A 14,738-nucleotide genomic window follows, 5' to 3' on the forward strand; every position below is an offset into this window, starting at 1 on the left:
GTATTATATGTCTCTGGAATGGTTAAGCCCAAATAATGAGAAAAAAAAATCATTGAAATTATCTGTTTACAAAATTGTCTTTATCAAAAAGTAAAATAACAAAAATATGAAACTCCGAAAAGAATATTTATCGTAGAACGGGAGGTAACTATAATCTATTTTCCTAGTCTTCAGAGCATAAATAATCAGCGCCTCTGCTCCCAACACGAGAGGGCTTAACATCATCAATTGTTGTTGGGACAGGCACAATTTGTTACACCACTGTCCTAATTCCGGGGAAGGTTTAACTCGCCAAAAAGTGTGCGTCTGTAACAAGATAGAAGCATATAATTCGATATTTGCCGTCAGTTTCTGTCTGTTTATTGTATTTGGTATAAATCCAGAGGCCGTATTGTCTCTCAATTTTGTAAATATTCTGTGGTAAAATAATCACTTTAACATGCTTGATGTATTATGATATAACATCAGCACAATTCATTAGTAAAGGGTCAAAATTCATAGTTATTGTAACCTGAGACTACTATTACTGTTATAGTAGTCTCGGTTGTAATATCGTATGAAAAATTAATCAATGTTGAAATCTTTGACCCTCCTTCTATTTATTATTATATAATTGCTCCTTGATCAAGATTCTTACGTATTTATCCTCTTATATTGAAAACAATCATTTGATTTTCTATTTAAGCAGAATTTTACCTGATTGCAGACCTTGCCTTGCTCGGTATTTTTGTTTTTAAAAGTTTCTATCATATTTTATAGTTTTTCTAGATAATATGCAACAAGAGTGAACATGCTGAAGTGTCTCACCTAATTTAATAACCATTGATAATATGTTGATAGTCCTAAATTTAAAACTTTTTAACAACTATCGCATCAATTTAACATGATCCAAGAAAATGAGGTCAAGGCCAGATAGACCAACTGGAAATACATGTGCACCTTACAATCAATCATTCCATAAACCAAATACCGTACTTTGACCTTTAATGGTTTACTTTTTTTAAAATGTGACTTGGGTGGAGGGTTGTCTCATTAGCAATCATACAACGTCTTCTTGTATCTATTTAAATATAGTTGACCTATTGCGCATCGAATGATTAACAAACTTAACCAGGAAAACTGAACATTGATTAATGGATCATGAAAATGAGGTCAAGGTCAGAATAAACCTGCCAGAAAGACATGTACACCTTACAATCACAACATACTTTAAACGTTGTTGATCCTTTGTAAATAGTATCTAAGAAACAAACTAAACCAGGAAAATGATAATGAGGTCCATTTGTCAGATGATAATTGTCAGACAAACATTTACACCTTAGAATCATTCCATACATCAAATAAGTTGACCTACTATAAGTGATTACAAAGACATACAAATTTAAAAAAAAAAAAAAAAAAAAAACTTTGTAAATAGTATATAAGAAACAAACTAAACCAGGAAAACTTAACATTGAACAATGAACCATAAAAAATGAGGTCAAAGTCAAATAAAACATGCCAGACTGACATGTACATCGTAAAATATTTCCAAACACTAAACATAGTTGACCTATTGCATACAGTATAAGAACAACAGACCAAAACAGAAAACCTTAACTTTAACCACTGAACCATGAAAATGAGGTAAAGGTCAGATGGACATGTAAACCTTACAATCATTCCATTCCCTCAATATCGTAGACCTATTGTTTACAGTATTAGAAAAAAAAAGACCAAAACACAAAAGCTTAGCTTCTATCACTGAACCATGAAAATGAGGTCAAGGTCAGATGACACCTGCCAGTTGGACATGTTCACCTTACAATCATTCCATACACTAAACATAGTAGACCTATTGGTTACGGTATCGGAGATATGAACACTTAAACACGAAAACTTAACCTTGTTCATTGATCCATGAAATGAGGTCGAGGTCAAATGAAAACTGTTTGACGGGCATGATGACTTTGCAAGGTATGCACATATTAAATATATTTATCCTATCACTCATAATAAGACAGAAATAAAGTATAATTTTACATCTTAACTTGTTTCAAGTAGTCACTGAACCATGAAAATGAGGTCAATGACATGTCATATATCATACGGAGACTTCATATCATAAGGCATCTATATACAAAGAATGAAGGATCCATGTCTTCTTTCTTTTGACATATTATGCTTTTAAGAGGTTAGCTAACGCCACTGCAGCCTTTCATAATCCCCATGTTGAGCTTTCTTCGAACAAAAAAGCCAAAGTAAAGGTATAAAGAACTCTTTATCAAGTCTACAAGGCATTTGTCAATAATTAAGCTCAAGTTTGTTGGATTTATGTTGTCCTGCTGTGTTTTTCAATGTCCATTCAAGATTTAATAAAATGCTTGGCTGTTACAAACGCAGAGGTCCAACCCTGAACAGTTGGGGCAAAAATGGACACAATATTCATGCTTGAAACAGGTCTGAATTTGGATTGTAATTAAATATTGACACATGTTAAGGTTTCTGACACAGAACTTAAAATTGGTTATGATTTTGAATTATTTTGCTAATATATTCAATTTTTTGCTTTTGTGTAACACTATGCTTTTGCGAATTGCCCCCCACCCCAGATTTTTTTTTTAAAATTACCCCCTTTTTTTGTTGCTTTTGCGTAATACACTATCTGTTGCGTATTGAAATATCCACTTTTACATAATATTTTTAATATCTGAAATGAGACCCCCCCACCATTTCTTGTTTAACCTCCAACCCCTTTAACCCCCAAAAAAATTCTTTCCCTCAAGATATTGTCATAATTTCAATGCAATTTCGAATAGCCTTTGCAACCATAATTACCCATTTAAATACATGTATCATAAAAGTCTTAAAATAGAAAATGAAGGCTAAAATTAATATTCATTTAATAGTCACATCAAAAAAAATATATACAGCTAATCACCTCAGAAATTGTATACATAATTTAAAAGCAGTGTAAGAGAGGTAATGCAAACTGAACATGATCTCATAGAATTAGGTTACGGCAGATAAACCAAGCACACCTAACAATCATTCCATACACCAAACATGCTATAATATAGTTGACCTATCGTGTATGGTATCTAAGAAACAGACGACCACGTCCACTTGTATTTTTATCCATCTGATGAGAAGCCTTTTTCAACTGATTTATATAGTTCCTTGTTGTACTGTTACACCACTGTTCCAGGTTTGAGATCCAGCTAACACGTTTAACCCTGCTACATTCAGTATGCATGTGCCTGTAATTCAGTGGTTGTCATTTGTTTGTGCGTTACACATTTGTTTTTGTTCATAATATAGGCTGTTAGTTTTCCTGTTTAAATTGTTTTACATTGTCATTTCTGGGTCTTTTATAGCAGGCTGTGGTATGGGCTTTGCACATTGTTGAAGGCCATACAGTGACCTATAATTTTTAACATGTCATTTGGTGGACAGTTTTCTCTTTGACAATCATACCACATCTTCTCTTTAATATTAACCAGGAAATCTTACCATTGATCAATGAACTAAATAATTAAGGTCAGATGGCACCTGCCAATTTAACATGTACACCAAATATAGTAAACATATAGCCTATTATACTTCTGATCTGAACAGGGTAAATGTGCCCTCCTATTAAAATTTTATATACTTCTTTATTATTCAAAAGAAACTTTCAACAGGGGTTCCAAATTTTTTAAAGCCTTCATTTGATACCAAAACTACCCAAATATTTCACCGTTGACAAAGATACAGCTGTGCGTAAGATTTTATTTTGTTTTATAAATATACTACTTTCTTGTATGTTCTTTCTTGCTGGGCCTAAATTAGTTTTTCTGTACCATAAGAAATTAATAATACTGAAAATCTTTCAAGAAGTCCCTAAACCGCAAATATGAGTGTGTTTTGTGGTAATTAGCATTCTGTATAACATTTCGTAAATTCAAACTTATGTTAAGAGAACAGAGAATTCAGCAATTTTTCCATTTGTAAAGGGACACCACCAAAACTCAAACTTGATCAGTGTTTTTTGGTAATTGGCTTTGTGTACAAGTATCATAACATTTGGTTGAGGCTACATGTAACTAAGTTAGAGAAAGGAAACTTAAAATTCAGCATTTTGTCATTTATAAAGAGACATAACTCTAGCACGGTTAAAGTGATGCCACCAAAATTCAAACTTGATTGGTCTTGAGTGATAATAAGCATTGCTATTAGTTTCATAACATTTAGTTCAGGCAGACAAGTTCAAAATGGAAACCAGCTTTTGAACCTACAATGTACAGAGGGACAAGGGTTCTTGTAAACTTAATGCCCCCTCTGCTAAGACAGGGGCATAAAAAAGACAAATAGTTATCAAAAGTACCAGGATTATAATTTAGTACGCCAGATGCGCGTTTTGTCTACTTAAGACTCATCAGTGACGCTCATATCAAAATATTTATAAAGCCAAACAAGTACAAAGTTGAAGAGCATTGAGGATCCGAAATTCCAAAAAGTTGTGCAAAATATGGCTAAGGTAATCCATGCCTGGGATAAGAAAATCCTTAGTTTTTAGAAAAATTCAGAGTTTTGTAAAGAGGAAATTTATAAAAATGACCACATTATTGATATTCATGTCAACACTGACGTTTAGACTACTGGGCTGGTGATACCGTTTATGAGTAATGAATCTTTGTGGGCTATTATGCCTTGTAAGCCAAGAAAATGTGAATGGTGGACAAACAGGGGTCAGAGTTCGCAAAATTTTTTTTTTCCCTGGTGGTCTTTGAAGAAAATCTGCTGGTCCTCACTACTAATTCTATTGCAAAATACTAAAATTGTGTCAGTCCTATGCAAAATTTTGGTGGAAAAATTCTGAGGACTGACACTTTTCGCGAACTCTGACAGGGTTGGCAAAGTATTACCCACCCGGGAATTCCCGGGCTGGGCAATACTCCCAGAAATGGGTATAGTGGGCATTACTGGGCAATATGATTTTTTAAGCTTATTTTAACACAAAATAGTAAAGACTTGTTATAGTTTCATAGTATAACAGCTAAATGTATTCTTTTTATACAGATAACCATTGAAAGTCATTTCTAGAAAATTCAATTTCATTCTCTTCTCTAGTAATTTTATATGTAGTCAGAAGATTTGCGCATTTAAAGATACCTTTTAATTACCAAGTATTGTTTCAATAATCCATACTTTGAAAAATGCATTTTATTGCAGTGTTTAAGTGAATTGTTAATTTTAATTGTCATACATTCATATTGCTAAATAAACACCCTACAGGGTCATGCCATTAACACTTATAAAATTGAAAGGACTGATTATTGTTACATAAACAAATTTGCGTTCTAATCTGAATAATTATTAATTAGTGACAGGACATATACATTATTTAAATGTGATGTTTCTTTAATACATGTAATTGTTAATTCTTAATAGGAGCTCTATTCATTTGAGAAAAAAAATGATTAATTTGCTTTCTATTTACAGTTTGCCAATCTAGACAAATGCTAAACAAACAAAATAGGGTATAAATATCTTATTAAATGTATTGCATTTGTGTTTATCACTGAATCCTCTTTAAAATTCAGACAAATATTTTATATTACCCAGTATTGCCCAGTATTACCCACTAAAACCCAGTAAAACCCGGGTTTTCCCAGTATTTCCCACTGGGCTGGGCAATACTCATAAAACCCGGGTTTTTGCCAACCCTGAACTCTGAGGGGTAAAACAGTATCCTAGAATGAAATTTAACAGCTTTTCCAATGAGAAGACAAATAATAAAATTAAACCATGTTATTTACAGGAACTTTATTGTCTATTTTGTTGCAACAGCTGAAGGTGCGGCAGCTGACCTTCTTTTTGGCTTAGGTGTTGTTCCTTCACGGAATCCATTTCTGAAAAGAAAAAAAAACATCATCATAATCATCCTTTATATCTAGCAGCTTAATATAAGGCCAAATAAAAACATATGTGTGGTTCCAGTTACATACTTTTAAAAAATAGGGTCGGTAGGTCGGCATTTTTTTTTTTTTAATGTCAAAATCCGGAAAAATAAACAGCCATGATACGTTTTTAGTTAATTTTGTTGCATTCTGTTATGAATTCTTGCATTTTAGCCATAACAGATACTTGTGATGGAAATTCAGATGACAGAAATCTATGAATTTAATTATTTTAATTCACAATCCTCAAAATTTGATCGTTTGAAAATTTATTTTTAAGAAATGAAAAAAAAAGTTCTAGGGTCGGGGGTTTTTAACTAGGGTTGGTCGGGTTACTGGAACCACACATATATTTTTATTTGGCCTAATAATAAAATAAACTATGATAAAAATAGAACTGTAAGTAGGTTCCTTAAAACAAAATTTAACCATACAATTTTTCAAAATAAGGTCAACATAAGTCTTAAAACATGAAAGATCACTTTTAAATAGTTTTACTGAAATATAAAAGTGGAGTTGGAAGCCCAAATTTAGGTCTGATGAAGTAATGATGTTAGACCCCTGCAAGAATAATCAAATAACTTGTGGAGTAGGACATGCTGATCCTCACAGAACACCTAAACTTCTCATTTTGTTTGTCTGATTCTTGTTGCTCAATATTAAATGTTTTGTGTGGTGTTGGACCTTTTGCGCTTTTCTTCGATGTTTTGTGTGTGGTGTTAAGACTTTTTATGCTTTTCTTTGTTTTCTGAACTTTTTCATTGTCTCCTAGCTATCTTCTCCTTTACAGTTCATAGATTCTATTATTGAGATGTGCTGTTTCTTACAAATGCCATTTTTCCTGGAAACAATCCTACTTAAAAAGTTTGTTCAATAAAATTTACAAACAAAATCATTATAAAAAGGCTCCTCTTATAAAGGCCTCTCATATAGTAAATATGACTTTTGAATCCACAAACATGTGGGCAATTTATGTGCTAATAAATTTGACCATGATATCATCAAGTGAACTTGACTGGCTATAAATTGATGGTCACATACCTGAATCTTCTGAAAACTTTTTTCATGTGCCTCATACGACCTGTTCCTGTTGTGCATCTCCTCTTTGCTTTTACACTCCAATTATCTGAAAATTATTTTATACACGATTATTTCAAAGTGTTGCAGTCACTATCTACACTACACTAAAGTACATGTATTTAAAATGTACATGTTAAGACGAGATGATTTTCAGTGAGCATGCGTATTAATCTTGTAAATTGGAAGCCTCTGATGGTATGAAAAGAGCCATAATCTGTCCCTGAATAGTTAATACGCAAGAATAAATAATTACTACATTCTTTTAAAATGTGCTTATGGATTGATAAATGATACCAAGGATAATAAAACCTGGAGTCTCTGCTGAAAACAACACAAATACTGTTCTTCAGGAATATTTGACTATGTGTTGTTTAACAAAAGTCTGCACACAAGCCAATGAGCCTATCAAAAATTTATACTTCTTTGAACATTTAAATAATAACGCACTGTACATGTTTAATTCTACCAAAGTACATGTAGGATGTTGGGGAGAAATTTAACTCAAATCTACCACTTTAAACTGTGTTGTCAATTTTCTAGACCTGTGTATAACACAATCAATCAGTATTTCCTAATCAAATGAAATCGAAAAGTGTAAGCTGCATTGCTATTAACACAGTTGCTCCAGCATACAATAGTCTTCTTGTTCTGCACAGCAATGATAAGATAAATGAATACCAAGCTATTTAATTTGCTATTAAGATATGATCACTTGAACATAGGAAATAGCGTCCCCTATGATAAATTAATGAGGTTATAACAGAGTTCACGAAAATGGTCGGTCCTGTCAGTCCTATCGGTCAAAATGAGGCTCGGACCAGTATTTTGAAAGCTAGTGCCGGTCCTAATGACCAATGTAAAAACAGCTGTTGCAGTGCCTTTTTTTTCTCGGTAATTAGTTGTACCGCAACTAATTCCAATATGTGTTAACATCGGTCTTCAGATGTACCTCCTACTAATTTCCGGTACTGGTTTCCTGTTATAAACAAACTGAAACCTACGGAAACCAAAGTGCCGATCTACATGTGGCCTGCTAAACAGCAAACATGGCAAACAATCGGCGATTGAAATCTTAGATGGAGATAACAAATACTGAGAAAATGATTCAGATGATGAAATCAGGGGTTTATCTGGGTATTTTGGGAAAAAGGACCCTGGCCAGTTTTGGGAATTTTTTAGCGTAGTTTTCAATGAAATTGGGAAAAACAACAAATATACAAGATGTTACTTTTAGTGTGTTTAGTTCATTAAATTTGTTTTTAAATATAACAACATGGCATTAAAGTTTATTTGAGTATCAAAATAATGAGTTCTAACTTTTTAAAGGATTGTTATTTTTTTTTATTTTGACATGAAAATTTGTGAACTAAAATATTTTGAGTTCTGTATAAAATATATCCTGTTTCTATTTTCTTTTATATATATATCTTTTACTTTTCAATTTTAGTGTTGCTATGATAGCTGTCACATGTTTGGTTTTTTTCATTTTTTATTAACTGTCTTTGATTGACAAACCCATATTTATACTTGTTTGTTTCCGGATTTGATCTGGTTTTAGTATTTTCCCACACTTCCTGTTTATTTATGGCAGCCATTGTTTGTCATTCAATATGTTTCAACTTGGATTTACACATTACTTGTTGACGATTTTTGACATAAAGATAGCTGTTGAATAAAATAAACATCTCTGTCATGAATAATAAAGATGAAAATAAATTTTGTGATCATTTGGGAATTTTACTCCCAAAATTGGGAAAAATGTAGGGTTTTTGCCGTTGGGAATGGGTCCGAAAACCGTACCCTGTGGAATGCTAGAAAAATCCATGGAAATCGATAGAAAAAATGACTTTAATTAAAAACAATCAGAAGATCAGAACTGGTCCTTCATTATTAATTTGTACGTGGCTGTGAAAAATAAAACAAATAATAATAAAGTTACTTTTGGATAAAATATGTTATTTTTTTTATTTTAGGATCAAACTGACAGATTTTTTTAGGACTAGCTAAAATTTAGTAGGACTGACAAATAATCTTTCTTTGTTGGTCATGGTCAAACAAAGTTTTCGCGAACTCTGGTTATAAACATAAATGACTCTAAAACTCACAATGGCTAGGAGTAGTTTTCTTTTGGATATGGTAATTACGCCTTCCGGTTCTTCTGTCATGTGTGTGGGTCTTATTGATCCTTTTACCAAAACTGGATGTTCCCTTCGTCTGTAAATTATAATAAAAAGTGATTAGATGATACTCATGTTTAAAATGAATTATTTTAACAGCAATTATGATATCAATTAAAAGTAATATAGAAATACAGTGCATTCCTTATTTTGAGAGTAAAATGTATTTTCTATTTCAGCTACTGCACTACATGTACATGTACTTTTATTTTCTTTACTTGTTCCATTAATTTTTTAAAGGCAAAAGTCATATGGGACTAGAGTCGCCGTCAGCTGAAGTTCGTAGCGGTTATCGGTAAAAATAATCTAAACTATCAATCGCATTCACTCGAGATATAGTTTTTCACATTCCATTCATAAATCGCAAAATGAAAAACCACTACTGACCTACCTTTTAAGTCATAGCACTGTAATAATCCTGACCTTCACTTTTTCATAGACGATTTTGAATGGTGGAATCAGCCATTGTTTTTACAGGAAGTGTTTCCGTGGAGTTCAATTTCATAAAATTAGCATAAAGCGCGGGAAACCTTATCACATCAATGAAAGGAACATTTCAGGAAACTGCGTACAGTGATGAATGTCAATAATGAATAATTGTCATATGTAAACAAATGATCCTCATAGAAACGAAGATGGTGGAAAATAAGGTCAGGATTATTACAGTGTGATCACTTAATAAGTAGGTCAGTAGTGTTTTTTTCTTTTTGCGATTTATGAATGGAATGTGAAAAACTAATCTCCAGTGAACGCGATTTTATAGTTTAGATTATTTTACCGATAACCGCTATGAATTTCAGCTGACGGTGACTATAGGAATATTGCTCAATTTGTAATTGCATTATCCGCATTTCAGATTTGTTTGTTAGCACCAACTAAATTCATTTGTAATGTACTGCAATTTGATTGTACATGCAAGTGTTGGCTGTACACATCTTGCAGTTCATTCAAAATTCCGTATGTATACAGTGCACGGAGAGATTAAGAAAGTTCAAGACCTCATAATTATAATTACTTAACTAATGGGACACTTATTTATCATATATACATCATGTATAGATACATTGTGTTTGTACATGAAATGATGAATACAAATAATTTTGTAAACAAACAAGCTACAATGTCGAACGTGTGAAGCTTTAATTTAATACGTTTCTTTTGAGTTTTCAGAAAATTGTGTTGTGAAGAGCAAACATACACACCGAATTATAATGTCATTTGAGCTTGTATAATATCAAGAAATGCATATAAACGGAATATTAAGCTCAACAGTTTAGCAATGCCATCTCGGATGGTACATAATTTACCACCATCCATTCAATGCGAGGATGAACTTATTTCGAACAAAATATCGTGTTCATTTCATGTGGATCAATAGTGCTTCTTTAATAAGAAAAATGCAAGCTTTAAAACATGGTATGGTTCACAGATGAAACCGATTACTAAGAATTTAAAAATTTTCACCATGTTGATCCAGTAACCGGAAATAGAAAAGAACCTGTAAAGTTTGAACTCAAGATTTAACCCGGAATTAGTTAGATCTTCCGGTACGTCACCATGCGGATGTAAACAAATAGCTGTCACTGGCCACGTTGGAGGTTCTGACAAGTGCCCCTTAGAATACTATATATATTAAAACACCAAACTTATCGCCATGTTTATTCTAACATTTTTAACGATAAAAGAGAAGTCAAAAATCGATATTCTAGAACAACAAAATGATGGAAATTATTCCTTTTGATATTTCTTCAACAATTTATTTGGGACAGTGTAATAGTTATAAAAGTAGTTCAAACAGTAAAATTTGTTTACAAACACAAAATTATTGCACATGTGATAGTAGTCAGGAAGAAACAATATCACAGGAAACTCCCATTGTTGATCAGACAGTTATTTATGCTTTTAAAAACTTAGTGAGAAAGTACAAAAAACAAATGGGCGATACAAATGATATATCAATTGTAACTGGTGGACTTCAGCAATATTTGAATAAGAAGGCGCTTAAGAAAACAGAGACAAATGAAGACATCCATCAACAAGACTCTTTATTCCATAACTTACCAGTAAGTAACTTTTTTTTTACTTCTTTAGTTCTTAATAAATATATAGTCTGAAAACAGTATTAATCATTGCAATTCCATTCACAGTTAGTTTTTCAGTTTTTTTTAAAAACTTGTTTATAGAATTTTTTTTTCAAATTAATTATTATTGCAACATAAATTGTGTTCAAAAATTGATATCCAGGAAATGCAAAACCTTTTTACTTGCATGTATACATAGTTATGCATGTACAATTGTTTTTCTTAACAAGTTAACAAATGAAACAGTGTTTACAATTACTGAAAAAAATATTGTAATTGATCATAAATTGAATTTGACTCCTTATATTTTAATCCTACGAATTAATTTAAACTCTTAAAACATATATATTTGTACAATACTTCATGTATATATATTTTATAATTTTGATTTTAGTCACAATGCATAATAAGTTAATTAATACAGTATAGGTATACACATTGTGTATCATTTTTTTCCCCCATGTACATTTCATTCATTTTCTTAATATTTAGCTGGACTGTAAGCTGCATATCTTTTCATACTTAGGACCAGAAGATCTGTGTAGGATAAGTGCTGTTTGTAGAGACTGGTATTTTGTAAGTGAAGATAGTATTCTGTGGAAAGAGTTAATGGATCGAGATGTTAAAGCATGGAATGTAATTGGTCATAAAACTAATCCAGCCTTATACCAAGAAGTTCAGTCTGACTGGTCTAATAAAGAAATGTAAGTATACATTTATATTCTCATTATTAAAAATTGTAGGTATAAATTTGATTTTGAAAAAAAACTTATTGGAGAAAATTTATCCGAACTCCTCACAATATCAGCTTAAAAAACCTTACTAAAAATCATATATAAATTATCACTCCTTTATTTATCTATGTTAAAATAATAAGATTAACTATATCAAAAGAATAACTTTACATGCATATTTTAAATTGGTAATTATTTTTTATGGAATTTAATTTTCTGTTTCATAATATTTATTGAATAATTTTGATAATTATTATTTGTAGATACCTCAGATGTTCTCCACATATCAACCAGTTGATGCACAAAAATGATGCAGTGTTTAGTTTTACTGACTTTTTGAAATCATTTCTTCCAAAGAAGTCATGGACACCAAAAATAGCAATGTTTGGACCAGGACTGGAATCTGATTTAACGAGTGGTCTTGTTAGAAAAATTTTATACGACCATAATGAACATATGGAAAGAACGGGTCTTGTGTCTGGACAATTTGAAGGTAAGATTCATTGTAAGTTATAAAACTAATCATAGACTGATGTCTGCATAATCTATTTTTACCACAGTTTGAAAACATACAATATTTTATTTTTTAAAGTTAAACAAACTAGACTGTAACTAAATGATAAGCATTCCTGGCAGGGGTTGATCCAACCATTTTTCAAATGGGAAGTTCCCAACCAAGGATAAAGCTGGGTTCCAACCATATGTCCCCATTCAAATGCATTGATCATCTCCAAAAAAGGGGGGTTTCAACCCCTGGAAACCCCCACCCCCTAAGATTGTTGGTAGGTTATTTAATGTTGATTTATTAAATTGATTGTGGACATATACCATCATTAACGTTGTACTTTCATTTTACAGGAGTTGGTTCTGGTTGGTGTTACAAACTGCCCAATGGACAGACATTCCAACTATCCGTTTTATACTCAGCATCAAAACAACAACGCACACAAAAATTATGGAACAGAGTAGAAGGCAATAATCTAATCCAAATTAATAAAGATGAAGAAGGAGAAACAATAGTTGAATTAAAACCTGCTGTTCGTGACTTTTGTAGATCTGTTGATGCTTTTGTGTTTGTTGTGGATGGTACATCATTAGATAATTTAAGTAAGTAGCAGCTTACCAATATATTGGGTAGTGTCTCATTTATTACTTGCAATCATTGGATACATGTAACTGTTGGAAAATTTATAATTATTCTGTTTTAATAAAATACTTTCAGTCTTAAATGGTAAAAAAAAGTGCTTAAATTTTGAACATCTGAAAGCTGGTTAGTTCTGAGAAATGACTAAGAAAAAATGTCAATTTCTTGACAGATATCACCTTTTGTTATATCATTACTTGGAAACCTTGTTTATGTTATAGTATTCTACCAATTCACAAAATATATATTTTTTTGATTTTTTCAGAGGCCGATGAAATCTATGAACTATCAGCAATGTTAAAAGAAAGATGGTCAGATACTCACATTCCACTGTTGGTCATGTCTTGCATTCCAAACTCACTCAGTCCTAGATTACCATGTATAAAAGTAGTAGAAGCTCTCAATCTAGGAAACCTAAACAGACCATGGCAGGTAATTCATAACCTACTAAACTTGATGTTCTTAATATGATTGAAAGGAAATAGTTGTATTACATCATCATAGAGCAATCAACACAAAAATACATGACATACGCATGTGCAGGTCCAACAAAAGAAACTACAATTTCTTTTTTAATTTTCATTTTAAATCTTGATCAATGATTTATATCATGTAAATATAGAAGAACAATAGACTCAGATAATAATGCAATCCATGCAAAAAAAATTCATGAACCATAAATGAGGGTAAAGGGCATAGTGAACTCCATAGAATTGAGATATAAGCAATGCTAATACACTTTCATAGATAAGATCACAATGCAGAAGCTAAAATAACTGCAGGCCAAATATATTATCATGGCAATTACCATCTTATTTTAAAATATAGTGCCGCAGACTTAACCCTTATTCTCTATTTCAGGTACGAGACTGTTTGGTAGAAAATCTTGAAGGAGTTATTGACAGCTTTTCATGGTTAATAGAACAATCTCAAAGAAGATGATGCACAACCATATACATTTGTAAACGATCAAGTTACTTTGTTGATTTGCTTGTTATAAATCATGCATTGTGCCAAATTACCAGTACCAGAAGGACATTGTTGTGATTTGACATTTGAAGTATGAACAAATCTTCATGTACTAAACTGAACATGCTTCAAGTTAATGTAGTGTTTGGATCCTGCAGATGTGATACCAAGAAAACTGTTCTTAATATATTTATGTTTTTACATTCTAAATATATTTATGTTTTTATACTTGTTGATTTTTGTATGTTTCAAAATAAAAATATTTGAACTATGCATTATTTTTATTACAGTCTACAGATTACTTTCATCATTTTTGTGTGTGGTTATGTATACTTAGACTGAATGTTGCCTCCTAGATGTCTTTGTTATTTTTGTCATTGGGTTGCCGTCTAGTTAATATATACCCCACATTTCGATTTATTCATGAGAAATCAACATGGTAACTGAAAGACCAGTTTATAGTTCAGACTCTCATGTGTAGACCCAAATATTATATATTCAATTATCACTGTTTAAGGTTAGGTGATCGTCAGATATCAGTGATAAACAAAAAAGGAGCCTATTCAATGGTTGCTATATGTTTTACTGTTGTTTTATGTGTTAGAGTATAAGATGTTGACGGAAGATTTTGA

General features: G+C 31.8%; 2 protein-coding genes across 2 annotated transcripts; one reads left to right on the plus strand and one right to left on the minus strand.

Annotated features, from left to right (window-relative positions):
* Positions 1–5,772: 5,772 nt before the first annotated feature.
* LOC143072256 (large ribosomal subunit protein eL37-like) lies at positions 5,773–10,739 on the minus strand. Its single transcript, XM_076247117.1, has 4 exons — positions 10,643–10,739; positions 9,107–9,215; positions 6,963–7,047; positions 5,773–5,873 (listed from the first exon to the last, which is right to left on the minus strand). Exons 1-4 carry the CDS (start codon positions 10,643–10,645, stop codon positions 5,795–5,797), a joined length of 276 nt encoding a protein of 91 aa, XP_076103232.1. The 5' UTR covers positions 10,646–10,739; the 3' UTR covers positions 5,773–5,794.
* LOC143072246 (F-box only protein 4-like) lies at positions 10,717–14,379 on the plus strand. The gene is made up of 6 exons (XM_076247105.1): positions 10,717–11,241; positions 11,752–11,963; positions 12,257–12,486; positions 12,852–13,100; positions 13,403–13,569; positions 13,999–14,379. Exons 1-6 carry the CDS (start codon positions 10,897–10,899, stop codon positions 14,077–14,079), a joined length of 1,284 nt encoding a protein of 427 aa, XP_076103220.1. The 5' UTR covers positions 10,717–10,896; the 3' UTR covers positions 14,080–14,379.
* Positions 14,380–14,738: the final 359 nt, after the last annotated feature.

Source organism: Mytilus galloprovincialis, chromosome 1, assembly GCF_965363235.1.
Source record: "Mytilus galloprovincialis chromosome 1, xbMytGall1.hap1.1, whole genome shotgun sequence".
Classification (NCBI taxonomy): Eukaryota; Metazoa; Mollusca; class Bivalvia; order Mytilida; family Mytilidae; genus Mytilus; species Mytilus galloprovincialis.

Excerpts from the sequence above, each read along its gene's own strand:
- LOC143072256 (XM_076247117.1), bottom strand. Across the intron at positions 7,048-9,106 it reads GAAAACTACTCCTAGCCATT|ATAATTGGAGTGTAAAAGCA; the intron begins GTGAGTTTTAGA and ends AATAATTTTCAG. Across the intron at positions 5,874-6,962 it reads AAAGTTTTCAGAAGATTCAG|AAATGGATTCCGTGAAGGAA; the intron begins GTATGTGACCAT and ends TTTTCTTTTCAG.
- LOC143072246 (XM_076247105.1), top strand. The coding sequence starts at position 10,897 with ATGATGGAAATTATTCCTTTTGATATTTCTTCAACAATTTATTTGGGA. Across the intron at positions 11,964-12,256 it reads GACTGGTCTAATAAAGAAAT|ATACCTCAGATGTTCTCCAC; the intron begins GTAAGTATACAT and ends TATTATTTGTAG. Across the intron at positions 13,101-13,402 it reads TACATCATTAGATAATTTAA|AGGCCGATGAAATCTATGAA; the intron begins GTAAGTAGCAGC and ends TGATTTTTTCAG.